This window comes from Mus pahari, chromosome 14 (assembly GCF_900095145.1).
Source record: "Mus pahari chromosome 14, PAHARI_EIJ_v1.1, whole genome shotgun sequence".
Taxonomy (NCBI): domain Eukaryota; kingdom Metazoa; phylum Chordata; class Mammalia; order Rodentia; family Muridae; genus Mus; species Mus pahari.
This window is the reverse complement of record NC_034603.1, coordinates 30,277,951-30,303,847: the sequence shown is the minus strand read 5'-3', so window position 1 is coordinate 30,303,847 and position 25,897 is coordinate 30,277,951. Positions and strand designations below refer to the sequence as shown.

The window sequence follows — 25,897 nt, the reverse complement described above, 5'->3', positions numbered from 1 at the left end:
TAGTGAAGAGCTGCTGAATAAAAAGCCAAATGAAGCCAGGCAGTGGTGGCCCACGCCTTTAATCCAAGTACTTGGGAGGTAGAGGCGGGCAGATTTCTGAGTTCCAGGACAGCCAGGGCTACACAGAGAAACCCTGTCTTAAAAAACCAAAACCAAAAAGGCCATATGCATGTTGCAGTGTTTTCCTGTTGGCTGAACACTGTGATGAGTTATATAGCAAAGAAAAATGAAGATGTCTCTGCTGGCTGAGCGACTTGGACACAGTCTGAGCTGCCTCTTTCAAAGTCCTCAGGGTCAGGAAGGTGCAGACAGTGCGTACACGAAGTGCCAGAAGCCAGTGCGTGCTGGGACCTCACCTTTTAAAGTTTATTTCTCTGGGATAATACACAATTAGGTGATTTTTCTCAGTAAAATTTTCACACTTTAGGTTCCAATAAGCTTTAATGTGGGAGAGAAGCAAAACCCAGTACCTAGCTCTAACGCAGGATTGCAGTAGAGGAAGGCCCTCATTTCTCCAGTTTCTACCTCTAGTGTTTTGTGTACAGGGAAAATATTGAACTTAAATTGTTTTGTTATTATAATTCTACTTCAAAACTTAGGATAGTATCATTCCCTAAATTAATATTACTGTATCTTGACTGAAGATTTATACTTCAATTTTCTGAGTTGCTGCCCCAGGAACAAGTATACATTAGTAGAGCCAACTTTTATTTTTCTATTCCTGTAAGTGAAAAATACTTACATTATAATAGTTCACAGTGTTTCACAGTAAGGTAAGTTTCAGTCATTTTCTACCACGAATGAGGCAGATTCTTAAACAGTTTTTCGGAATCAATTCAAGCCACCACCACCATCCACACAGTAAGAGCAGCTGAATAGATTCATAAATGTGCTTGTTAGCCTCAGAGCCTCCAATTTGCATATTAGCCGGACTTGTGTAACTCCAGGCAAGCATTCAGGGGAGACAGGCCATTTGCTTGAGAGGCGCAGCTGTCTTTCACAGTGAGGATCGGCCAGTTGTGTCTAGTCCCATTGTTTATTTTAAGCCTTCTTCTCCAAAAGGCCAGAGCCCAGGTCATAAGCCCAGACTGAGAGTAGACTGCGCCCCAGCCTGCCCACTCCCACCCTTGGTCTCTGTCTGGCAGAGAACATATCTGGAGATGATCTTGTGGAAACTGTAGCGGAAGTCTCGGTTCCTGTAGGCATAGACAATGGGGTTGACAACTGAATTGGCATGTGACAGGAGGATGGCCACATTCATCACCCACTTGGGCTTGTCCTTGGCCAGGGCTGGATGGAAGAGGGTGACACAGTTGATGGCATGCACTGGGAGCCAACACAGAGCAAAAATGCCCACGATCATAGCCAGCGACTTGGCTGCATGGATCTCCCGCTGGAGTGTGGTCCTGGAGTGGTCCATCAGTTCCATGCGCTGAAGCTGCTTGCAGGCCACCATGAAGATTTTGATGTAGATCACCAGCATTATGAGCAGTGGAGGAAGGACACACCCAAAGAAGTTAAAATACACCATGTAGCTCATGGGGACCACATTCTCAAAGAGACACTTCACAGGACAGCAGCTTTTATTCGAGATGCCATCCCCTGGTTCTGTGCAGTTGCTGGTGGCACTGTCTTTACTGTTCCACCCCAGGAATGGAGTCAATCCAATGCCAAAGGCAAGGACCCAGAGGACAGCAATGATCCCTCTCGCTCGTGTCCCAGTGACCAAACCTTTATACCTGTTCAAGAGAACATCATCTGTTATTGGTCATTCTACAGCATTCCTTGACCCGAGGCCCGCCCCTGCTGGTGTCCCATGGGCCTTTCCCTCTCCTAGCCTTGGAGGTTCACCCTTGGGGTACCATGGCCATCACCTAACACTAGAGACTCGACACAGGAGCAGGTGTCAGCTCTGCTGCAGCAAGTGCAGTAAGACTGTCATTCTTAGCCAGGTATGGTAGTGCATGCCCTTAGTCCCAGCACCCAGGAGGCAGAGGCAGGGCATCTCTGTGAGTTCAAGGACAACCTGGTCTATAGAGTGAGTTCCAGGACAGCCAGCACTACGTAAACAACCAAACCAAACCAAAAAGAGACTCACTCTTGAGTCAGTACTCATTTCTGTTTAGTGATGGTCATACGTCTTAGAGGCCCTTTTATCAGCCTCAGCACTGGGTGCGTTTAGATCTCCTGTAAGGCACTGTTGGATTGTTGAGATAAACCAGCAAACAGAACGTAAACAAAATAAAACAAAACCCAGCATCGTAAGGGACATGCACAGAAAGCCTGACTCACAAGGTGACACTTGAACAAGGGTCCAAGGAGCCCCCTGGACTCTGGTGGCACTACCCGTAGCTTTTGACAAGAATCCCTTCTCTTAACTCCAAAACTTTGCTTCAGAACTGGTTGTGGTGGACGCACCCCTGCAGCCCCCAGTCAGGAGGCTGAGGCAAGGGTCCCGAGTCACAGGTCAGCTGAGGCCATAAAGCACTATCTTATCTCACAAAGGAAAACCAGTCTTCAGTCCCTGCAGATGAATGGCTGGCTTCACTGCTGACGACGGCTGGAGCGCAGGTCTGTTAATGCCTCATCTACAGAAAGCTGCTGGCCAGGGGGCTGCCAAGACTTAGGAAATCAACACTGATAACGGGCCCTTAATCTGTTCCGTACATTTCCCCTCAACTATAAGGACGACCACCTGAGGACAGACCATATCCTGCTGAACTGGCGTTCCCGGGACCTAGCACGGTGCCCAGTATCTAGTTCAGTTCTCAAAGCAGAGCCACTGTGAAAACATCCCTCATTTGCTAGCAATAGCTTTGCGACCACTGTGGACTAGGAATACCCAACTCAGCGTCCTGGACAGGCCAGAGAGATCTAGTGCAGTTTGCAGAGGAAGCCAGCTGCGACCTGCTTCATGTGCAGTGATCAAATGATCGTTTGTCGTGGCCACTTCCTCTCAGCAATGGGCAGCTCGGTTGCAGAGCCTTTCCAACAGGACGGCCTGCTGAGCACAGCTGCTCACCCCATTTTTCTTGGCTAGTGATGAAACCCTCTTAAAAATGTGTTTCCTTGCCAGCGCCTCACTGGGGATGTCACTAGCACAGTTAGTATCTGCACGGTAACAAAAAGCCCCACAAAGGCTAGACACTTAGAAGACTGTCCATGAGGTAGCCTGGACTGTCCATGAGGTAGCCTGGACTGCAGCACTGCTTTTGACCGTTATCGTTCATGTATTTATTGTACATGCGTCGATGTTCTGCCTGCATGTTTGTCTGTGTGAGGTGTCAGAAGCTTCAGTACAGACAGCTGTGAGCTGCCGTGTGCGTGCTTCCCCACATGGGGGGCCTGGGACCTCTGAAATGGCAGGCAGTGCTCTTAACCACTGAGCCGTGATCTCCAGCCCCTTGACTTAACAATATTAATGTAGTTCTGTTGAATACAGGCCAGCCTTGGGGGGATATCTGGGGTAAGCAAATCCTAGCACGTCCATTCTGTCAGTGACTGGTCTAAGCGGGGACCTGAGATGGTCTGGCCAGTAAGGCCACTAAGCAAGTCTGCCAAGAAAGTCTAACTTCCCGGCAGGAAAGCCACCCATGAGAAGAGCTCTGCCCTTTACCGACCACCCCCAACCCTTCTGCTTCTGACACTTTCGTGACAGGCTGATGGCCACGGCCTCAGCAGCCATCTTGTGACCATGAGGGTCAAAGGAAAGACAAAACCTTTATCAGAGGAGAAGGGAGGAAAGAGCCCAGGTCCTTTACGACACCTTTGAATGACTAGACCCTCATAGCTGTGCGTTCTTGTTTCAGGAAATTAAGGGACTATGGATAGAGCTCATTTGGTAGAGTTGTTAAGCATGTATAAACCCCTGGGTTTGATCCTGCATCACAGAAGCAGGGTGTCTTAGACAGGGTTTCTATTCCTGCACAAACATCATGACCAAGAAGCAGTTGGGAAGGAAAGGGTTTATTCAGCTTACACTTCCACATTGCTGATCATCACCAAGGAAGTCAGGATTGGAACTCAAGCAGGTCAGGAAGCAGGAGCTGATGCAGAGGCCATGGAGGGATGTTCTTTACCGGCTTGCTTCCCCTGGCTTGCTCAGCCTGCTTTCTTATAGAACCCAAGACTACCAGCCCAGAGATGGCACCACCCACAAAGGGCCCTTCCCCCCTTGATCACTAATTGAGAAAATGCCTTACAGCTGGATCTCATGGAGGCATTTCCCCAACTGAAGCTCCTTTCTCTGTGATAACTCCAGCCTGTGTCAAGTTGACACAAAACTATCCAGTACACAGGGTGTGGTGGCATATATATGTAATCCCAACACTCAGGAGAAAGAAGAGAGAGAATCAGAAAGGCAGGTCATGACCATCTTGAGCTACTTGCAACTCTGTCTGGGGAGAGTGGGAAAGGGCATTTTGGCAGCACACACTGGTAAGAAATACTGAGAAGGAGAGGCAAGAGGTTGTGAGTTCAAGACCAAGTGAGGCTACCTCACAGAAAGACAAGACAGAGAGAAAGAAGAGGATGGGATTTAAATGTCCTTGCTCCTGGCACTATACCATGGTTTCTTATTTTACTTCCTTTTAAAAGGCAGCATTAGGACCAGCAAGGCAGCTCAGCAGATGAAGGTGCTCGCTGGCCAGCCTGACAGCCTGAGGTCCACCCCAGGACCCACACGGTGGAAGGAGAGAACCAGGTCCTTCAGATTCTCCTCTGACCTACACGCCATGTTGTGCCCCTGCATACTCAAACACAAATCAAATAAATAAATATCCTTTAAAAGAAATAAAAGCAGTGTTCGTGGAAATAGCTTCCCACTATAATTCACAACAACGGGAATCCATTCACATCCGAACTTCTCAAAGCCGATGAATCCTGCACACGTGAGGAAGTTTCATGCCAGACTGTCTTGGATAAGGAAAAGAGCCGGCTGTATCAGGGAAGCAGCAGGGGACAGCTGACCCTGTGGGCCCTATCCCCACATCCCATTGTTTGCACTCCACCTTTGTCCTGAGCATTCTGCTGGGAACCAGAAACCTAATCTCTGCCCTCATAGAACATTAGCTCATAGAAGAGAGAGAGAGAGTAAACACACACACACACACACACACACACACACACACACACACATGAATGTCCTTATGACCTGGAGTGGGCTCAACCCTTTTAAAATGATAACTTGTTATATCATGATAGCAATAACCAGCCATAAGATACAAACAAGGTATGCATCAGTATAAGACATCCTGGAAGATCCCTCAGTGGAGCTCAGTGGATGAGAGGGAGCAGAAACCTGAACAGCGAGAGAATTCCAGGTAAAACAGCCCTCACTCAAGCTTTGAGAAAGTGCTAGACTCACAAGGTGACACTTGAACAAGGGTCCAAGGAGCCCCCTGGACTCGGAGCCTCGGAAGATGTGGAAGTACAGTTCATTTTGTAGACTCGGAGCCTTGGAAGATGTGGAAGTACACTGTTCATTTTGTGGAGTCATCTGGCCACAGCGACCGAGTTTCGGGAGAACGAGAGGAGACAGAGACACTATTTCAAAATTCAAGAAAATGTTCCCTGGAACCAGGATTTCAGCCCAGATGATGCAATGGATCCTGGAAACAGAAGCAACAGGCCTTGGAGGTGGACAGAAGAAGGGGCGGGGCCAAGGCTGATGGCGTGGTTTCTGGGGGGTTTCCCCCCATAGCCTAACGTTCACTGAAACAGATGATTAAGGGCTAGAGGCACAAAGATTAAGGTCATGGGAAGAATGATATTAGTTAGTTGATGACGATGATCCCTAGAGAAGATTCAGAAAGAACAGGGTGGTTGGTGGGTGTGATGGTGCCTGTGATCCTAGCATGTGGAAGGTGGGGGCAGGAAGATCAGGAGTTTGGGGCTAATATAAGCTATAAGAGTCTATTCCCAGGCTGGTGAGATGGCTCAGTGGGTAAGGGCACCCAACTGCTCTTCTGAAGGTCTGGAGTTCAAATCCCAGCAACCACATGGTGGCTCACAACCATCCGTAACAAGATCTGACGCCTCTTCTGGAGTGTCTGAGGACAGCTACAGTGTACTTACATATAATAAATAAATAAATCTTAAAAAAAAAAAAAAAGAAAGAAAGAAAAGAAAAGAAAAGATAAAAAGAGTCTGTTCCCAACCCCCATCCTCCCCCAAAAGAAAGGACAGGTCTGGAAAGCTAAGGCTAAGAAGGCAGAAGGATGCAGGGCCAGTGTGAAGAGATGCTGCCTGTGGGGTGGCAGAAGGGTAGCGTGGCTGGTTTTAAAGACAAAGGCTGATTGCTTCTAGGCCTTTTGGCTAAGATCAAGTGTGACAAAGGCTGGGAAGTGGTGACATGGGGCTGGGTCTTCTCTGAGAACGGCTGTCACTTCCAAGGCTGAGGAAGGAGAGGAGGGGTGCTCTCCGGCAAACAGTGAAGTGGAATAGTCTTTGCCACCTCTGTGGTGCCACCACTTTGTATCTGATGAGGTGTAGGCTGGGACCGTAGAGGTGGGAGCTGAGAAGGGGGAGGAACAGTGAGGGAGAGAAGGGACAGACTGGAGCACCCAGGCTGGGTGAGTGATCAAGTGTCCAACGACAGCAGTGCAGCGGTGGAACAGAAACGCCCAGGAAGCCAGTCCAGAGAAAGACTTGCATGCATACAGGGACTGGGGGTGAGGTCAGAAGGCAAGTTCCTGCCTGAGGTTTAGGGGTCAGTGACCAGTAGGTAAGGGAGGAGCCTCCCTGGGGAAGGGAAGTAAATCTCCGTGGGAGCTAGATGGTAGAAGGGGTGGAGGGGAGAGGTGGGGGAGGAGTTGGTAATGCCCAGACAGTGATTGGGAAGGAGAGGTGGGACCTTGAGCCCTGAGCTAGAGGAAAACACACAGCACTGTAGCTTGAAAGCCGGTTATTTTCCGAGGATCGAGATACTTAGCTAAAGATGAAGTATACACATTTCATTTGTAATGCACCAATGATACCTGGGCGTGGGTTCACTGCGTTGATGTCTCCATGCAGACCCTAACTGCCCCCTAACTGTCAGTGTTCCAGGCTATGAGCCTTTGAACCACACAACCAGACCTAATTTGAGACAAGTGCCGGCATCCTCCCATCACGGCACACATGTCTCTTCTCTCTGGGCACACTCTGTCCTGAAACTTACACATCCCTCTAACCCAAGCCTCATGGCAAGGGGTCTGCTTGCCCAGGCTACAGGTATGGAAAAGAAGGCTCGGAGCTTAAATGATTTGCCCACTGCCACACGAAGCCCACTGAATTGATGCCAGTGTTGCCCAAAGTGGTTACTTTCCGTCTGAGTACCCCTAGCCCTTTGGGGCTCATCTTACAATCCCAGTTCCCCTTCTGCTGTTACCCACCCACGTGTCAGACACAGTTTTCTTCCCCCTGGCATGAGAGCCACTTGCCAAGTCCTGGAGGGGGAATCAGAGGAAAGGGGCTCTACCACCTCTAGGTGTGCCAATCGGTGTTCTGCTGTGGGGGTGGGGTGAGGGTGGGGTGGGGACAGCCAGGGTAGCACTCAGGCCAGGATGCCTTTCTCCAGACCATGACAAACTAGGGACAGGTAGGAGGAGCAAGGGTGGGCGGCTGAGTTCCAATCAAGGCAGGAACAAGCTCAGCCTGCGTGGCCCATATTAAAGGGTTGCCCCGAGAAAGCGCTCAGAGAATCTGGCAAATGGTCACGGGCTCTCCGCAGTGTCCAGAGCGGTGCACGGATCTCCCTTATAAAGCTCATTAGCTAAGGGGATTGGCAGACAGACACACAAAAAGTATGTGCTTGCTGGTTACATAATGAATGGACTGGGGGGCTGGGCTGCGGCTACAGAGCAAGCACGGCCTTCTGGGACAGTGTTCTGCTCAAACCAGGCCACCAACTCTCAGGAGGCTTTCTGGTCTGAGCCCCTGGGCAGTGGCACAGCCTGGGCCATGCAGCCTGAGCCCTTTCATAAACAGGGACTCAGAGCCTAGCCCCAAGCTGCAGCTGCGACTTAACACAGGTTTACTAAGCCCTTTCTGTGGCTGAGGAGCTAGGGTGAGACTCAGCAGGTAATTTACATTAATGAGGCCCTGTGTTCCATTCTTAGCCCCCCAACAGAGTACTTCCTGCACGCACCGAGTGGACACACGCTGAGGCCTGTCACTGCCTCTAAAGCTGTTGAGGGATAGCGTTCTTCATATTTATTCTTGCCTACAAGTTCCATTCCTTAGTAAATACAAATGTTTCTGTCTAACTGTTTGTTTTTTGGGTTTTTGTTTTGAGACAGTCTTAATTTGTCCAGACTGTCCTGGAACTCAATATGTAGCCCAGGTTAGCCTCAAACCTAGAGTGACTATTTATTTATTTATTGCCTCAACTTCCTGATTACTGGAAGATGTGAGAGGCCAGCCCATCAAGGGCAGTGCTCCCCCTGGGCAGTGCTCCCCCCTGGGCAGGGCTCCCCCTGGGCAGTGCTCCCCCCTGGGCAGGTGGTCCTGGGTGTTTAGGAGAGCAGGCTGAACAAACTCCTAAGCAGTGTTCCTCCGTGGAACTCTGCTTCCAGGTTCCTGGTTCCAGGTCTCTGCTCTTGACTTCCCTCTGCGATGGATTGAATATAAGCTGGAAGATGAACTAAACTTTTTCCTGGCTACATGGAGAACCCCTGTCTCAAAGAACAGAGAGGGAAGGGGTTGGGGTTGGGGTCCCTTTTCTCCCCAAGTTGTTCTGGGTCACAGTTTTTAATTACAGCAATAGAGGGCAAGCTAGGACAGTTGTCAAACTTGGGATAAGTGACATCTGAATGTTTGCACCTGGAGGGGAGGCTGGTGTCTGACATCACCCAGGAGCCTGAGAGTTTCAAGAGGCCCCAGGTAAGGGCACACCGCCAACCAAGAGACCAGAACACTAAAGAGCCTGAAGCCAGAGCCGGACCCACATCCGGTTGTGAAGCAGGCTATATATTGCTAACGACTTCTGGAAATGCCAGAGAAGAGCCTTAGTCTTCGGGAACATGGCTAATCACCCCACCAATTTCCTCTGCTTCTTCCAGCTTCCCCCATAAACCTCTCAGGACATTCCACTTAGGATTCTGATCTACTGACCGCAAGCTGGTCCATCCACAGGGTAGCAACAGCTTAGCAGGCTACAAATAGCAAATAGCTGCAAAGTTGCAGGGCACTGCCAGGGAACCCCAGGACTCACAAGGAGACAGTCACTTTAAGAGACACAGTGTGTCACAAGGAGGAATCAGCAGGGAAACAGAGTGCAAGGAAACAGAGTGCCTAACATTCCAGGCCGTGGAGGGAGGCATGTGCAGAGGCCTCAGAACAGTAAGTTCCAAGAGGTGAGGGGTCCTGGAATCCAGGGCAGACACAGGGGAGGGAGGATGGGGGAGGCAGTAATGGGTGGACCCGAGGCCCCAGGGCCAAGTGAGCAGGGACAGATGCAGAAACAGTGTTAAAATGGGCAATGGAGTCAGATGTCCCACACAGAAAGTCACTGGGAAGTTTGTGGCTGGTGGGCTATATAGGCAGTAAACCAAAGAAGGGGCATTGGGATGTAAGAGGGAGGGCCTCCATAGAGTCAGAGAACAGTCAGTGCTGGATTCCGACAAAGCAGGAGATGAACCCAAACAGGGGAGGTCTGGTGAGGCCCAACCTCTCCATAGTTCACACCCAACTACACTTCCCAGGTCTGAAGCACACTGTGCCAAGGGCTCCCAGATACCGCTTCCCGCATCCCACTTTTCAAAGCAGCGCCATACAGATGCCCAAGAATCTGGGAGTTGCCCTGGGCTCCCTCTTCTCTCCAACTAAATTTTACCCGTGTCAACGAGCCCTGGTGAACCTGACTCCTACTGGTCCTCCGTGACCAGTCACTCACAATCTATAGTGATGACACCCACACTCCCACCTAGCCTACCCCTGACCAGCCATGCTGGTAGGCCTGGCTCACTAGCTGGATGTGGGTCCATCCCTGGCTTCAGGCTCTTTGCCGTTCTGGTCTCCTGGTTGGCGGTGTGGCTTTACCTGGGGCCTCTCTTTCCAAACTCTCAGACATCAGCCTTCTCTCCAGGTACAAGTGGTCAGCTGTCACTTATCTCTAATATGCCGTCTCTATGGCCTCTGCCACAATCACGAGTCCTTTCTCTCTTGTCTGGATGACAGCTGGCTTTCTTACATGATCTTGTCCCTTTCAGTCTATCCAGCTGTCCACCACAGTGGTTTTAAAATGAAGATCTACCATAACTAAATTCCTAACTAAAATCCTACCCTTGAGGGGCTGGAGAGACGACTCAGTAGTTGAGGTCACTGGCTGCTTTTGCAGAGGACCCAGGTCCTACATGGCTGCTAACCACCCTCTGAACCCCAATTCCAAGGGATCCAATACCCTCTTCTAGATTTGGCATGCATCAGGCATGAATGTGGTGCACATACATACATGAAAGCAAAATATAAAAATACATAAGATTAAAAGTTTTAAAAATAAAATCTACATTTGCATCAGGCATGGTAGTAACACGTCTGTAATCCCAGCTCTTGGGGGGAAGAGGCAAGGGGAGTCTGAGTTTCAGGTTCAGCCTGAGCTACACAAGGAGACCCTGTGCGTCTCTGTCTTTCTCTCTCACACTCATATACACAGGAGAGTGAAGGACATAACATCCCGGGTTGGGAGGCAGCTCCCGGGTACCACTCTTACCGAGCATCTTGCAGCCCAACACCCATAAACCACGTGCACTGTCACACACCTGTAACTCCAACACCCAGGAGCAGGAGGAAATGAGAGGTGAACCCAAGGCCAGCCTGGGCTAGGAGGCACAGTCTCTAAAGAAATAAGTAAATAATTCTACATTGGCCTACGAGTCTCACCCAGTTATCCCGACTCACAAAACCGCAATGAACCGACCATAAAAAACACAAAAATAAATTCATAATCACACAAAAAACAGGATTGGAGGCAATCAGAGAACAAAGGGATTCGGTGAGTTTCTACAGAAATAAGGTGGTGGACCACAGGGTCTTCACTTGAAAAGTGCAAATAGTGGGGATGGAGGCTCCAGTCTGACAGCCAACAGGGACTGGAAAGGTATTTAGAACATCTCTGGAGTGGGCTGCCTCGAGTCCCAGGTGCTGTGGCCTCGCTCCCTATCCCACCAGTTGATGGAGGAAGGGGCGGGGACATTTTGACTATGTCTGCTCTTCCAATGAAAGACTCCAGACCCACTGAACCCAACCACCTTTCTAAAAGTCAACCCTAGCCAAGCATGGTGGCATACGCTCATAAGCCCAGTCGCTTGGGAGGTAGAGACAAGAGGATCAGAATTTGAGTCTAGCCTGGGCTATGTGAGCTATCCTATCTCAGCAAGCCTGATGACCCGAGTTCGATCCCTGGAATCCACGTGGTAGGAGGAGAGAACCAACTCTGGCAAGTTGTCCTTTGCCCTCCATGTGCACACCCTGGCGTGTATACACACGCACAAATATGTAAATGTAAAGAAGATGGTGGCACACAACCAAGGGTCCATCTGGGAGCCAGCAGGAGGAGGTACAGTAAGAAAACTGATTTGGGAGAACTGCTTCAAAGACACCTTCACACACACCTCCTAGGTCCTTCAGTGGCACACAACCCCCTACCCCCACCCCCCACCTTTAGAACAAAATCTGAGCCTCCTAGGAAGCATCCGTCTCCTCCATCTGGGCAGACTGTGACCTGCCTGACCCACCCCCTACTGGTCTGCCTCCCCAGCCCCTCCCTCTGAGTTTACTATATGGTGGGAAGGAGAGCACTTTCACGGCAAGGATAAGATCCCACAGTCTTTCATCTTTGAGAGAGCTCTGAGCACAAGCATGTCTGGACCAAATACAGCTGCTTCTTGTAGTCACAATGCACTTCAGCTGCTTTGCACCTTGTCTGTTGCATACAACGCTTACAGGGCCCACAATCCTCTGGTCCCCTCACTCACCTACCATTCATCAAAGAGTGCTTACAGAACCTTGGCAGTGTCTGGGTTCTTTCCCTGTAGCTGCCTGCAAGCTGTTTGGGGCTCCTAGGAAACCAGGCTCCTGTAGGCCTGGGTGATCCCAGGCTAACTAACAACTCATCTTTGACATGCCTGTTCTGCCGAGTTCTCAAGACTAGCTTGTGGCTGCTGTTCACAAACGGAAAACTCCAGCACACAAGACAACTGAGGACATCCTTCAAACAGCTCTCGTGGGGCACAGCAGTCCTGCCACAGGCCAGGCAGAAGAGATTGAATCCCGCTAGTGGCTACGAGGGGGGAACCTACAAGGCTGCAGACCCCGAGCATGTAAAGGCAATGCAGACTGCCCATCTTGAGAAAACATTTCCTGTCATTCTGCATTAGTCAGGGTTCTCTAGAAGAACAGAACCTGGAACTTATACACACACCACACACACAGGTGCACACACACATGAACACGAGTGTGTGTACAAACATGCACATGTGTAAAGGGAATTTATAGATTGGGTTATAGGCTGTGATCCAGCTAGTCCAACAAGGGCTGTCTACCGATGTAAGAGCTAAGAATCCAGCAGCCGCTGAGTCCCCAGGGCTGAATGTCTCAGCTGGTCTTCAGTGGACACTGAAGCAGTAGGCTCTAGTGCCCGTGAAGGAGTGGACTTCCAGCAAGACTGAGAGCAAGCAGGCAAAGAGAGCCATCTTCCTTCTTCCATGTCCTTTATACAGGCTGCCCACAGATGGTGTGGCCCACATTAAAGGTAGATGTTCTCACCTCAAATGATTTAATTAAGAAAAACTCCCTCACAGGTGTGCCCAGCCACGTGGGTTTAAGGTCCTTGAAGTAGTCACGTTGACAATCAGGACTCGCCATCCCACACTTCCCACCAGCTTATTCTCCAGATAGCTGTAGGCAGCAGCCTGTGCCCTTCAGAACTGGGCGTAGATCTCGGTCTAAGGTGCAAAGCCAAGCACCATTTCCTGGCACGGCTGTCCTTGGGCCACGGCCCTTCCAGGCAAGCAGAATAGCTATAGTACATACAGTGGCTATGCCATTCTGAGCACAGCCTTGTTCAAGGGGAAAGAGCCCGTGATGACCAGAGGGACCTGTCTCCTGCCACTCCTCAGGGGGAACCGTGACACCCAGAGTGCTTTCCAACCTCACTTCCATCACCTCATGCCTGGACAGTTCCACCATCTCCTGATAACTGCCTGGTTACCTCAGGCCTGACTTCTCCCGCAGCCTGAGCTCTTCTGAGTGTGTTGTGTGGTCTTAGGTCCAGCCCGGCTTTAAGATAGGTGTGAGGGCCTCCCCAACCCAACCCACCCACCTGCTGCCTGCCATGTGGGTCCCAATGGAGATCCTGCCAGACAAGAGCCAAGATGGCCCTTGCTGCTTGCTTTATTAAGGTTGTTCCAGCCCTGGAGATGGAATGAGACCCCTGTGTGCAAACAACCGAGGATAAACAACAAAGGAGGATAAACAAAGTGACGCCCAGTTCTGGGTAACTCTGGGCTTGCACTGAGAGCAGAAGCCAAGACCTGCAGGCCACACCCCAAAATCTGTAGCTACCTGCCCTCGGCCGATCGATGGCACATACTGCTTGCCTGGCCTTGGCTTTCCCAGCGTCCCCAAGCCCTGTACCGTGCCATCCCCTCCAGGCCTGCCAGGATCCTCTGGCAACGATCCCCTCATTAAAGCACACTCAGGCTTGAGTCCAGGGGCTCCTGAGCACATCAACACATTTTTTTTTTTTTAATTCTAAACAGATGGACCAGTTTTTCTTTAACCTCTTACCGAAGAGCTCTCTATAGATCTGCCATCTCTGGCCCTCCTTCCCGTTCCGTTTTGTACTGTTCTCAGAGCATACATTCCCACCTCCCAGACAGAACATAGTAACACACACACACACACACACACACACACACACACACACGGCTTCAGTATGGCAGGAAACAGAAAGAAGAATGAACATGGCCCTTTTATTCTGATGATCAAGTAGGCACCCCCCCCCCCTCCAAGACGCCACATCCTTCAGTACCTCTAGGAAAACGGCCGTGTGAGCCCTTCCAGAGAGTCAAGCATGGTAAAAGGAGAAACTGAGTCCAGCGAGCAGGGGAGGGAGCCCCCCGCCCCAGAGTGAGTCAGGTCCGACTTGGCTGGAGTATGAAGGGGAACAGGATCAGGCTATGCAGGAGGAAGTACTCCTGTGAGAACCAACCGGAACCAGCAGAAGGATGAAGTGAGAGTCAGAGACTGCTGCGGGCACAGCTGTGGCTCACCTCCAGTGACCAGCACACACCCCAGCTCTGCCGTGTCTATCCCTAGCAGGGCCCACACTGGAAAGTTCCCAGCACGGGAAGTCTCTACCAGGGCAGAAGGCAGAACAGTCTGTGTGGATACCCCTCACTACACGGACAAAGGGCAGGGCCTGAGGTGAGCAGGCTGCTCTTCTCAAATTGAGCACGAAAGGATCGGTTTCTTTCTTTCCTTCCTTTCTTTCTTTCTTTCTTTCTTTCTTTCTTTCTTTCTTTCTTTCTTTCTTTCTTATGCCTAGCATTGCCTCTGGACTTCCCGTCTCACACTGCATCATCCCTTCGCGTTAGTAAAACCAAGGCTAGTCCATGGGATCCAGCAGCTCCTACAGTGTGACACCATCAGAGCCACAGAGTCAAGCCCAAGAGTTTGTCTTGCCTGGGTAAGAACTGCGCCTAGCTAAGTAAGCATTCAGTGCTGACACCCTGCCCACCCTGGGTGTCACACCCTGGGCTTCGCCTACTCACTGGTTGGCTTCCTTCAAGAGAGTCACTGCCTCCTAAACAGGATATCTTTTCTTTTAATTTTTTTTTATACATGTTATATGTGTGTGTGTGTGTCCAATTGTAGGTACCCAAAGAGGCTGGAAGAAGGTTTTGAATCCCCAGGAGATGAAAGTACAAGGTAGATGTAAAAGCTGCCCGGGGTGATGGGAACTGAACTCTGGGCCTCTGGCAGAGAAGTATGTGATCGTCATCCCTGTATGTATGCATGCATGTATGTATGTATGTATGCATGTATGGATGCATGTATGTATGTATGCATGCATGCATGTATGTATGCATGCATGGATGTATGCATGTATGGATGGATGGATATAGGGTTTCCCACTGCAGCACAGGCTGGCTTGGAACTGGAACTCACTCTGTAGCCTCAATCTAGCCTCAAACTGGTGATTATCTTCCTGCCTTAAGCTCCTTACTGCGGAGATCACATGCCTAACCACTACATTCCAGTCCTTAGTAGGGCCTTTCTGTCCTGTTGCCCACCTGTAGCTCCATGGCCCCAAGGAAGGCCTCGGAACCAACTCAGAGTTTGGGTTAACTCAGACCATATCAAAAAAGAGAAGCATAATTTCAAAACCTGCCTGACAGTTGGAGGGCTCTCAAGCCTGATGTAACAGACCCAGGTTAGTTATTAATGCTGGAAGCCTATATATGCCCTACCCCAGGCCCTGATCCAGCGAACCCAAATGTGCCCTGTAATCTACATTTTTTTCTTTTTCTTTTTATAGACAAGGGTCTTGCTTGCCCAAATTAACCTTGAACACTTGGGCTTGAGCAATCAAGGTGCTGGCTTCAGCCTTCCTCACTAGCTGAACCTATAGCCACAGAGTTCAGCTCAAAGCAATCTACATTTTAGCCTGTTGCCCCCGGACTGTTCTTTGAATTGCCGAGGGCACGAGGCCCAGGACACAACACCATCTCCCAGGAGGGCTCCAGGAAGGAAAGGAATCCAGTACACTTCTCAATCTACCACAGTGGCATGGATAGGATAGACACGCATACCTGCCTGGGTGTGGAGGAGGAGCCTGCAGTGCACACTTCAGACCCCCGGGGGTGGGAACCGGCACACTGGGCTCCAAGTTGTTTTCCCTCCTTTCACCTCCAACCGGCCCCTCCCCTTAGCAAAGGAGAAGTAAAGAACCAGTGATTCACATCTGTTTCCCCTTAAGACACCCACACCCACTTTCTTCAAGACCCGCCCAGCAAACCCCAGGACAAGAACTAACAGATTTAAACATTTATGGAACTTCCTGCTCGAGTCACGTGACACAAGAGCTACTTGGAACTGGTCCTGGGTATTTGGGCTCTGTGTATTTGGGGCTCTTCCAGGGGCAAGCCCAAAGGGCTTCCCCTAGATGGGGCAACTCAAGCGAGGGGGGGGGCGGGGCATGGGGATGTTCTATGGAAAAAGAGTTCAAATGGCCACCAACACTTCCAATGGGTGGCAACAGACAAGCGCAGACCCACAAGAACGAAGGAAACAGAATGCTATGCAGCTGCAGGCTCTGAAATCCCTCGGCTGTAGCACACCCGATGGGATGTGTGAAGCCTCTTGGTCAGATGCCATGGGCAGTGGATGTGGAGCAACCCACCCACGTACAAGCAGGGGCTTCCTGTACCATCTGGGACTCAAGCCACAAGCCACAGGGACCAGGCTCTTCACGCCTGCCTATTACAAGAGCTTGTAGGAGCTTTCTGCCAATCATTTCCCAAAACACATTTCTCCTATAAACGACAGCTTACTACCGTCAGGATCCTCTTTTAGAAACAGCAAGGGGATTCCTTTTCACATCTCTTAAACACTGGTACCCCCCCCCCCCCACAGCCCTGTGAGACAGGTGGACGGCATGCTGAGGACACAGTGCCACTCTGCCTGAACCGCAACCTCATCTACAGTACGCAGGCGACAGTGTCTGTCCTCTGGACGGTTCGAGGTTTCAAGCATGCACATTTAATTGGAGTTGCCAGGCACAAGGTCAGAGCCCACGGAGTTCTTGCCTTTCTCTCCCTACTCTTGTGACTCAGTTTCCTCAACTCAGCTCCAACTCCAAAGAGATCCGAAGCTCACCTCGGAAATGCTAAAAGGGCCCAGGCACTACCAAGCAGCAGCAAACTCAACTTTAAATTTATTAGCTACAAGTGGAAACCACTTCCCCAACTGACTGGCTCCCTGCCCTGGATCCTGTTTTCCGGTCGTGGAATAAGGAGAAAGTGATTTAGGTATACTCTGAGAGCGAGCAAACGGGGAGCCCTCACCAGTTTTCTGGGCCTCTTCAGGCTCCTGGGCACTGCAGCAGTATACAAATAAGGTTACACAATGGGCTAGAGACTAAGACTGCCCTGTCAGTGTTCACTGAACCAGTAAGCACAGTAGCTCTTTAAAATGTCTGGGAATACTTTGAGCCACCGCGAAGCAAGTAGGGACCAGTGTTCCTAGAGTTTCCCACCAGAGCCTGGCTGCCTCATTTCGAAGCAGGCATATTTTAAAGCTGCGCCATTAGTCCTATGCCCCTTCTAAAAAGTATCAATTCCAGCGTCCAAAGTTGCTTCGTTCTTAGCTGAAGCTTCTCCGCGCCCTTTACGCACAGGACTGCGTCTGGCAGCTGCTCTGATCGGCATGCCCAACTCCGGGCAGCAGCTCTGTCTCTCCAGAGGGCCAGAACTTCCACCAAATGTAAGGAAACTAGAGCTTCCTGAGCCCTTGGCAGGTAACTCGTCGGACGTGCACTTCCCAAAGCCCCTAAGGGTGTCCTTATGCAGCTCCCCTAAACTAGGGGCGACTAGAGCATCCCTGACATCAAAAGGGCACCCAGTCAGTGGCATGTTCTGCCACCCCAGGAGAGTCTTGATAGCCGGCAGAACAAGCGGTAGATAGCTGGCATCCTCCACTCCAGTGCCCAGCGTGCTCCTAATCTGGCCCATCTGGGATTCCAGAAAGTAAAACCGTGGGCCTGGAGAGGGCGCCCCTCTTTAGAACTTTAACCGAGCCATGGCAAGAAAGATTTGTCTCACCTGAGCGGGACGCGAATGGCCAGATATCGGTCGACAGCGACCGCCAAGAGGCTAAAGATGGAGCTCTGTGTGAGCACCAGCACGAAGCAGGCGAGGAAGAGGCAGCTGTGGAAGTCCGTGCAGAAGCCCAGGCTGATGGTGATGGCAAAGGGGATGGCGAAGAGTCCCACAGCCACGTCGGCCGTCGCCAGCGATACCAGAAAGTAGTTGGTGGGGGTCTGTAATGCACTCGAGGCTCCCACCGCGGCGCACACCAGCACGTTGCCCGCCACCGCCAGCGCGGCGATAACCAGCTCCAGCGCCACGTACAGCGCGTCCTGCGTCTCTAGCTGCATGGCCGGGCCAGCCGGGCCCGGGGAGTCCTCTACCGGGATAGTGTCGGGCTCAGGACAGCTGCTAGGGTGCCGCCAGACATGGCCACAGCGCTGAGACCGCGCGTCCCAAGCCGGGTCTGCGCCGCCCAGCCCGTGCGCTCGGGACGGGGACGGGGGCGGGGCCTTACGGGGGCGGCGCCCATTGGCCGGCTGCCAGGAGCCGGTCTCGGCCCCGCCCCCTGCCTGGGGTCCTTGCTCCAGCTGCTCCTGAGGTCCGGGAAGGATGGGTTCCCGAATTTCCCTCGGGCGGGAGCGGGCACATTCAGGAAAGATACCTCGAAGCTTCGCCACTTCCCGCCCGAGCGCAAAGTCCCAGCCTTCACCCTGTCCCGCGCTCGATCTGCACACTCTGAACTGACGCCCTTGCGAGGTGTCCATACTCCCCAGCACCCGAGCTGCACCCCAGGTCCGGGCCCGGGCTTCCTCTCGGTACTGCATTCTTCGCGCGACCCCTAATCCACCCGTTGCCCGGCCCGGGTGCTCGCTGGCTCAGCCCTGCGCTCGCAAGCCCACTTATCCAAGACCCGCTTCCGCTCACTTGCGGCGCCGCCTCTTTCCAGACTCGCCGCCTTCATCCACTCCAAGAAGGGTGCTGAGCGCCCACACCTGCGGGTGATCTGTCCTTCCTGCCACCTGTAAGAAGCCCCCAGCGCCCTCCACCGCCTTCAACTCCACACTTCTCACCTGGCGAGCCCTGGCTGCTCCTTGGCGTTTGGAGTCTTTAATCCTTCTAGAACACAGCTTCTGCCCCGCAGAAGCCACTACCTGTAGTCACCAGCCAGGATGGTTAAGGAGTTTGTCAACACAGCAAAGAAGACTGAAAAGAATATTAAGCTGAACTAAAACACGGGTGACCGCTAAACAACTTCTTTGAAGAATAATGGGATTTTTTTTTTTTTAATGTTGTGGCTGGATTAGCTCTGAGTGTGTGGGGGGGTGGGGGAGGGGAAAGTGGGTTGAATTGCACTTTCTGCATGGCTGGACTGTATGATATATATAAAGTACATTTCAGGGTTAGCTGTAACCCCCCCCACACACGGGCCCACTCATAGCATAGACAAGAAAGTCACCAAAGCACACAGAGTACACGTTTTAACTGGTTATTTTAAGGATTTTTTTCTTTCTATTTTGTGTTGAGAAAAAAAAACTTATTTTTAAAAATACCTTAATATTTATATGTTTTCCACAAAATATTGGCCCTGATCACCTGAGTTTTGATAGCGTCTGCTTCACCTTCACATAGAACCTGACACTGGCTTCTGCCTCTTGACACAGATGACAAGCTGGGACCTCAGAGAGGTCAGATAACAGGTACAGGACTTGAAATGGGAGGAGGAAAAAGAGGCTTCCCGGAGTGAGCATTGGCAGTGATTACTATGGAGCCGAATGGGGCAGAGTTGGGGAAAGGGCTTGCCACGACAGCCATGGCCAGGAGAAGGGAGAAAAGAAGGTGTTTCCCACTAGGATAGAGTGCCAGGGGAGCTGTGGTGCCAGCCCCAGGGGATCGCCAAGCAAAGACCAGATCTTTAGGAACAAAGAGAGGGCTGGTAGAGCTGGAGGCCTGTCGGCTGCTCTGAGTGACTCCAGCTTAGCCATGGGCTTTGAGCGCATGAGCATTTTCTGTACCCGGTTGTCCGTGTACCCTATGGAGCCCACCTACCCTTCCTCAGCAGACCTCCCCAGGAGCAGTAGAAAGCCTACTGAAGGGTTGTGCTCAGTCTCCGTGTCTGCTGCATTCCGTGTTAACAGTCACCCGCCAGCAGAACTTCCCTCCTCTCTGTCCTCTCTGCCCACCCCGACATGCCTATCCTCAAGTGTCCCTTGTCTCTCCAACCATCTCTATCTTTCCACAAGGTTCATTTGAAATGAACTTCTTCCAACCCAGGCTCGTGCTAGTATTTGAACTAGACTCACGGGGCCCATGAGGTGGCAGTAGATAGTGGTTATGGAATGTTGTTTGGCAAACAGGAGTGAACACAGGATGGAGTCATGGGAATCTTGTCTTGAGAGGAATGGAACCCATTGAGAGACCCTGAATCAAAAATCACGACGTGGGTGGTGGATGGTGGTGGTGACAGGAATAGCACCAGCATCGACTTTGACTTAAAGAGTCAATAAAATCTGTCTCATTTTTTAATCTTTATTTTTTATTTTTGAGACAAGATCTATGTAGCCCAGGCTAGTCAGACATATTATATTATATTATATTATATTATATTATATTATATTATATTATATTATATTATAGCTGAGAAGGACCTCTAACTAACTCCTGATCATCCTGATTCAGAACAGGAATTTGCCACCAACCACAGTTAGCTATACTTTCTTTCAGGACATTTAGTGGATTCTTTGAAGACATTGACAAATGGATCCTGAAATAAATATATAAATTAAGGGTCTGATAGCAGCCAAAATAATCTTGTTATTTTAAAAAAAGAAAGAAGGAAAGGAAGGAGGAAGGAAGGAAGGAAGGAAGGGAAGAAAGATAGGGAGTTTGCTAGAAGAAAGACACCTGGGCGATAAAAGATGCCCACCTCCATCCCACAATAGGCACCACTATCCTGATCAAAGGTGTGGTGATGTGATAGGAAAGATAGAGTGCTTGGTGGAGAGATAGGAGAGAACGAATTGGCTCATTCACTGCTGAAAGGTGGAACTGGAGATGCAATGGGGTGAGGAGCAGGTGGATATGAGGAGCCTGTGTAGCCATTTGAGGCCATGGTGACAGCCTGGCTCAGGTTGCCGATAAGGGGCATGTCTGGGACTATGGTTCTGCTGCAGCTAGTGTCTGTGTCAATTTCCATGACTCAAGTTACCACCAAAGGTCATGCAGATGTCCATATGGGGCTACCATATGAGACCACATGGATGTCTGAGGACCATGCTGCCCCTTGGGGGTGGGGGTGGGGGGCATACTGATCTGAGTGGCCTGAGTTGCCAACTGAGACCATGAGGACATCGAGGCCCATGTTCCCACCATGGTTGATGTTAGAGGGCTGTGTTACCATCAAAGGCCACGCGAATGTCTAGGCTGCCTCCCGAAGCCCTGTTGATGTCCTAGCAGTGTGCTGAGCTGGCCCCACCCCTCAACCGTGGTAGGAGAGCTGGTTTGCCCCTCACCAGTTGCAGCACTGGGGACAGCAAATGCATAGTGTTTTAAATGGACCAAGGATCTACGTTCACATTCCCTAAAAACAGATAAACAAAAATCACACCACCAATAGACCACCCGATCTTGTGGGGAAGCCAGGGTGAGTGTGTGGTCCCCAGAGCCACCACTACAACGGTTGAGTGACAAAGCAGGTTGTAAGCTGGATCCATTTAGATTCACCTTGCCTCCAGCCATTGCCCCCATCAGAGCAGCCCCAATTCCAGATTTTCCTGGCTCTGCTGTGGGGAAGAGATGCTGAAACCTTCCTCAGACACACTGTTGCTGTCTGCTGTCAGTGTCCTGCTGTCTGTACACGTTCTTTCTGTCCACCACTCACACCAAAGGAATCCCAGGGACCAGTGAAGATCTCAGACATCTGGAATAGGGGTGACCTCACGTTCAGGCCCTTGCTAGAGGCCAGTGGTTAAATTACTAGTACCCAGGAGATATTCCCAGAGGAGATACCCTACAGATTGATTCTGGGTGACCAGCCTCCATTTTTCTTGCTACCTTGTGCCCTGAGCTTGTGCAGAACTTTACCTTCTGATGGGGGTGGGCCTGGTGGACACCTCCCACCCAGTTGCTAAAGTTGCCTGAGAACCTCTGTCGGGGCCACCACAACTCATTTCATCATCAAGTAGGGAAGAAATGAGGTGACCTCACTTAGTGACCTGAGGGGGACACCTTCCAGGCCCAGGCAGGCTGACTGCTGTCTCTCTTCTGCCACTTGAGGGCCCCTTGCCCAGTCAGTCTTCTCTGGAAAGCTGGTCCAATTCTACCAAACGTGTGGGCTCTGAGCCCATGGCCACCATGTCCCGTGTCTGGAGACTTCTGTTCCTACTTGAAATTCCATGCTTGCCCCTGCAGGGGACTTCAAAGACCAAGGGTAGAAAGTGCTATTTTTCACCAATGTGCTCTGCAAAAACATCAGCTGAGAGGATAAAGGAACCACAAAAAGATCTGAGAAAGAAATAATCAGATCTTAGCAGCATCTAAATTGCTTCTAGTTCACAACTACGCTTTGTCGCTCCTGTGGGAAATGCAGGACCTTGCGTCCTGCAAACTGCCCAATACCCTTACCGCCAAGAAGAACTTGGCACCAACAGACGTTCCCAGGCACTCATCCACCCTTCTGGATCGAATCACATCCGACCTATACCGATTGGACAATCCCTTTCCTCTTGCGAGTGGTTGGTCCAACTGACTCTGGCCTGTAGGATATAAGAAGAACTGTGCAGGAAAGTTTAGACTCCTTCTCTCGACTGTGAGGTGAGCACTACGTGGAAGCCATTTTGAAACCACGTGATGCCGAGGCTCGGGAAAGACAGAGGATCAGCCTTAGCCTTTAAACCATGCAGCCGACCTCAGAAACACCCTGGCCAAGCCCAGCACTTTTTTTTTTTAAGTGCTACAAGTATCCTGTAGAGAGAGTCTGTCATGTTCCCAGGACTGGTAATGCCTCAAGGATTCAGAGCTGAAATGTTCTGGGCCAGGGGAATCTTGGGTCTTACCTGATCCATCTGGACAGAATCTTGTGGAAGAGATCAGTGGTTGTGTTGGGGCTCAGGAAGCTGAGAGACATCAGAAGGGACTTCCTAATCAGGGTTCTTCCCACCATGTCCTGTTCCTCTCCCTTCAGGAGAAATAATAGGATTTCTTCAGAAATTCCTAACTAATCCCGAGTGATCTGCTAAGAGAGTAGCTTGGCAGCTCCCCATTTCTGACTCAGACTGCATTACCCAGAGACCACTGTGCCTAGATGACGGTGAGACAGGCTGATCATCAACACGCCGACTAGTCACACACATCCCTGTCCTCTGTCCCACAGAGAATCACAAACTATTGTCTGTTCTGCAGACTGAACCAGCTCTGTATCCCAAGCCACCGTAACTTCTCCAAGTCCCTTTGGTTTCCCTTAAACTCACTTATGACAGTGAACATTTACTCAAGTCTCCTTAATGTTATATACATCCTAGCTGAGTGCAGGGGGTGCTCACCTTTGACCTCAGCATTCACAAGCAGAGGCGGGTCCTAAGTCTACACAGTGAGCTCCAGGACAGCCAGGGCTGTGCAATGAGATTCTGCCTCAAAAAAAACAACAAAAAATCCTGAATATTTACATTCCTCCACCTCCCCATAAAGAAAGGTGTTAAGTCGCTCTGACTAACAGGCTTGGCAGAGTCACACTCTACTGCTGGTGGCATCCAGGGAATACAGGGAATAAGTCTTGTGTTATCCTCCCCCCAAAATCTACAATGGGAATTTATTCTACTGACCTTCTGAGGGTAGATGGGACTAGGACCTGGCCCCCATAGCAGGGACAACTCTCCCTCACTGGTGGGTCACTAGTCACCTCTTTGGACCTTCATCTCCTCAGTCCTGAAGTGAGAGGTGGAATATAGTCTTCTCTGACATCTCTGGCTTGTCCATACAAACCTAACAAACAGCATTGCAGAATCAGGATTTGTGACTAGCATGCCCCGCCCTGTTAGGACGTGTACACTGGCCAGGAGGGAATCTGGCTGCATTGTTTTAATTAATTTATTTTGTAGTACTGAGGAGGACTTGTGTTTTCCAGGCAAGAGGTCTATCACTGATAATATATATATATATATTATATATATTATATATATATAATATATATATATTATTATATTATATATATATTATATATATATATTATATATATATTATATATATTATATATATATATTATATATATATATATATATTATATTATATATATAATATATATATATATATATATATATCTATATATATCCATATATATATATATATATATATATCCCCAGCTTCTTTCCCTATGTTGTATTTTGAAACAGACTCTAAGTTATAGGCTCACACCAACATGCCTAACAGTGCTGGGGGATCCAAACTCATGCTATCTTGCTTGCTGGAAAATACTTTAACTTTAACTTTTTTTTCCTTTAAGCTCTAGGACAATTTCACTAGTGTTTAAAGACGAACACAGTGCAGGTTCGGTGAAAAATCCCGGCAGCTTCCAAGAGAGATGTTTATTTATTTGAGGGTGGGGGGTGGAAGTCAGCAGATAACTTGCTGGAGCTGGTTCTTTCCTTCCACTATGTGGGTCTCAGGCATTGAACTTCAGCTCAGCAGAAGGGCCTTTGTCCACTGACCCACATCAGTGGCCCAAAGTCGTCTCCTTTAAATTAGGGTAGAATGGAAACGGACACAGCTTATTAAGAAAGGTCAAAGTACTCCCGAGAATGGAAGTGGGGCGGTGAGCCTAGGAAGGAGCCTGCTACAGCCCACACTGACAAGATTCAGTCTATGCATAGCAACAAAGCTTGGTTGTTTGATTTGTGTGTCTGAGAGCATGCATGTTCATGTGTGTGTGTTTGTATATGTTCCTATGTATGGCATATATGTTCCCTGTGTACGTTCCTGTGAGGTGTACGTATGTGATGTGTGTCTTCACATGTGTAAGTATTCATGTGTGGTGGATGTGTTCATGTATATGTACCTGTGTGTGAGCCAGTGAGTCTATCGTTTTCTATCTTATTTTTTGAGAGTGACAAGGCTGGATATGCAGTGGGTCTCAGGGCTTCTCCTGTCTTAGCTTTCCCAGAACTAGCATTACAGACACGCTCTACCGAAATGCTCCCTTTTAACAATGGTGCCAGGGGTACAAACTCAAGTTATTTACCTAGTGAGCTATTTCCCCAGTCCCTAATATTTAACATTTTTATGTTAATATCAGACATGCCAACATCTCAGTTTATCTTTCATTGATAGCATTCAGGAGAACCTTGTCTGCTTAACTTTGTTAAAACAAAGTTTTTTTGGTTTGGGGATTTGTTGTTGTTCGGGCGGGGGGTTATTGTTGTTATTGTTTTGGTTTGTTTGTTTGTTTGTTTGTTTGTTTACTGCCCCCACTGAGATGGGTAGAAATGTTAGGTTTTGCTTTAATTTTAAATTACATTTTAGGTAAAGCTTTTCTTCATCGTTTACTAATACTTTGCATGTGCTTCTGAGAACAGTACTTTGGGTCTCTGGCCTCTTTGTAGGTCAGTCCACAGTAGTGAGCAGGGTGGAGCCCACGCCACCGGACACTCGCTCTCCTGTTCTCTGTTTACTTTTTGGTGTCTTCTGCAGGTCAGGTTCCTGCTGCTCTACTGCTGAGCAGATCTCCATCTCTTCCACTTAGGCTTTGCATTCCAGTCTTAAATGAGGGGAAGAATTGAACTTTCTTGTCTCCTCTCACACCAAAGGCACAGGCATGCTTTCCTGGGGATACTGCGAGGCCCAGCAGGTCAGATCAAAGCCCGCACCCGCAGCCCAGCACCTCCCACCTCCCTTCTGAGTCAGTTATTTTTCTGCCTCCCCATAGTGATCCTGGACTCTGAGAACAAGGCATCTTTACAGTCAGCTCTGCCGCTGACAGTGTGCTGCCTCCTTTATTACTCTCATTTCCAGTTTCCCCCTTCCTCTTCATCTTGAACTTAGATGATGTCAAATTTGAAAGTAGCATTGGCCCCATGCTGATCAGACACTCAGGTGAAGGCCGGAAGACACTGTTTTCC

At 49.9% G+C, this 25,897-nt stretch overlaps 1 protein-coding gene across 1 annotated transcript; it reads right to left on the bottom strand.

The window, feature by feature from the left end:
* Nucleotides 1-352: 352 nt before the first annotated feature.
* On the bottom strand, nucleotides 353-18,252 carry Adora2b (adenosine A2b receptor). Its single transcript, XM_021213379.1, has 2 exons — nucleotides 17,805-18,252; nucleotides 353-1,739 (listed from the first exon to the last, which is right to left on the bottom strand). The coding sequence occupies exons 1-2, from the start codon at nucleotides 18,137-18,139 to the stop codon at nucleotides 1,076-1,078; spliced, it is 999 nt and encodes a 332-aa protein (XP_021069038.1). The 5' UTR covers nucleotides 18,140-18,252; the 3' UTR covers nucleotides 353-1,075.
* Nucleotides 18,253-25,897: the final 7,645 nt, after the last annotated feature.

Excerpts from the sequence above, each read along its gene's own strand:
- Adora2b (XM_021213379.1), bottom strand. The coding sequence starts at position 18,139 with ATGCAGCTAGAGACGCAGGACGCGCTGTACGTGGCGCTGGAGCTGGTT. Across the intron at positions 1,740-17,804 it reads GCCATTCGCGTCCCGCTCAG|GTATAAAGGTTTGGTCACTG; the intron begins GTGAGACAAATC and ends TCTCTTGAACAG.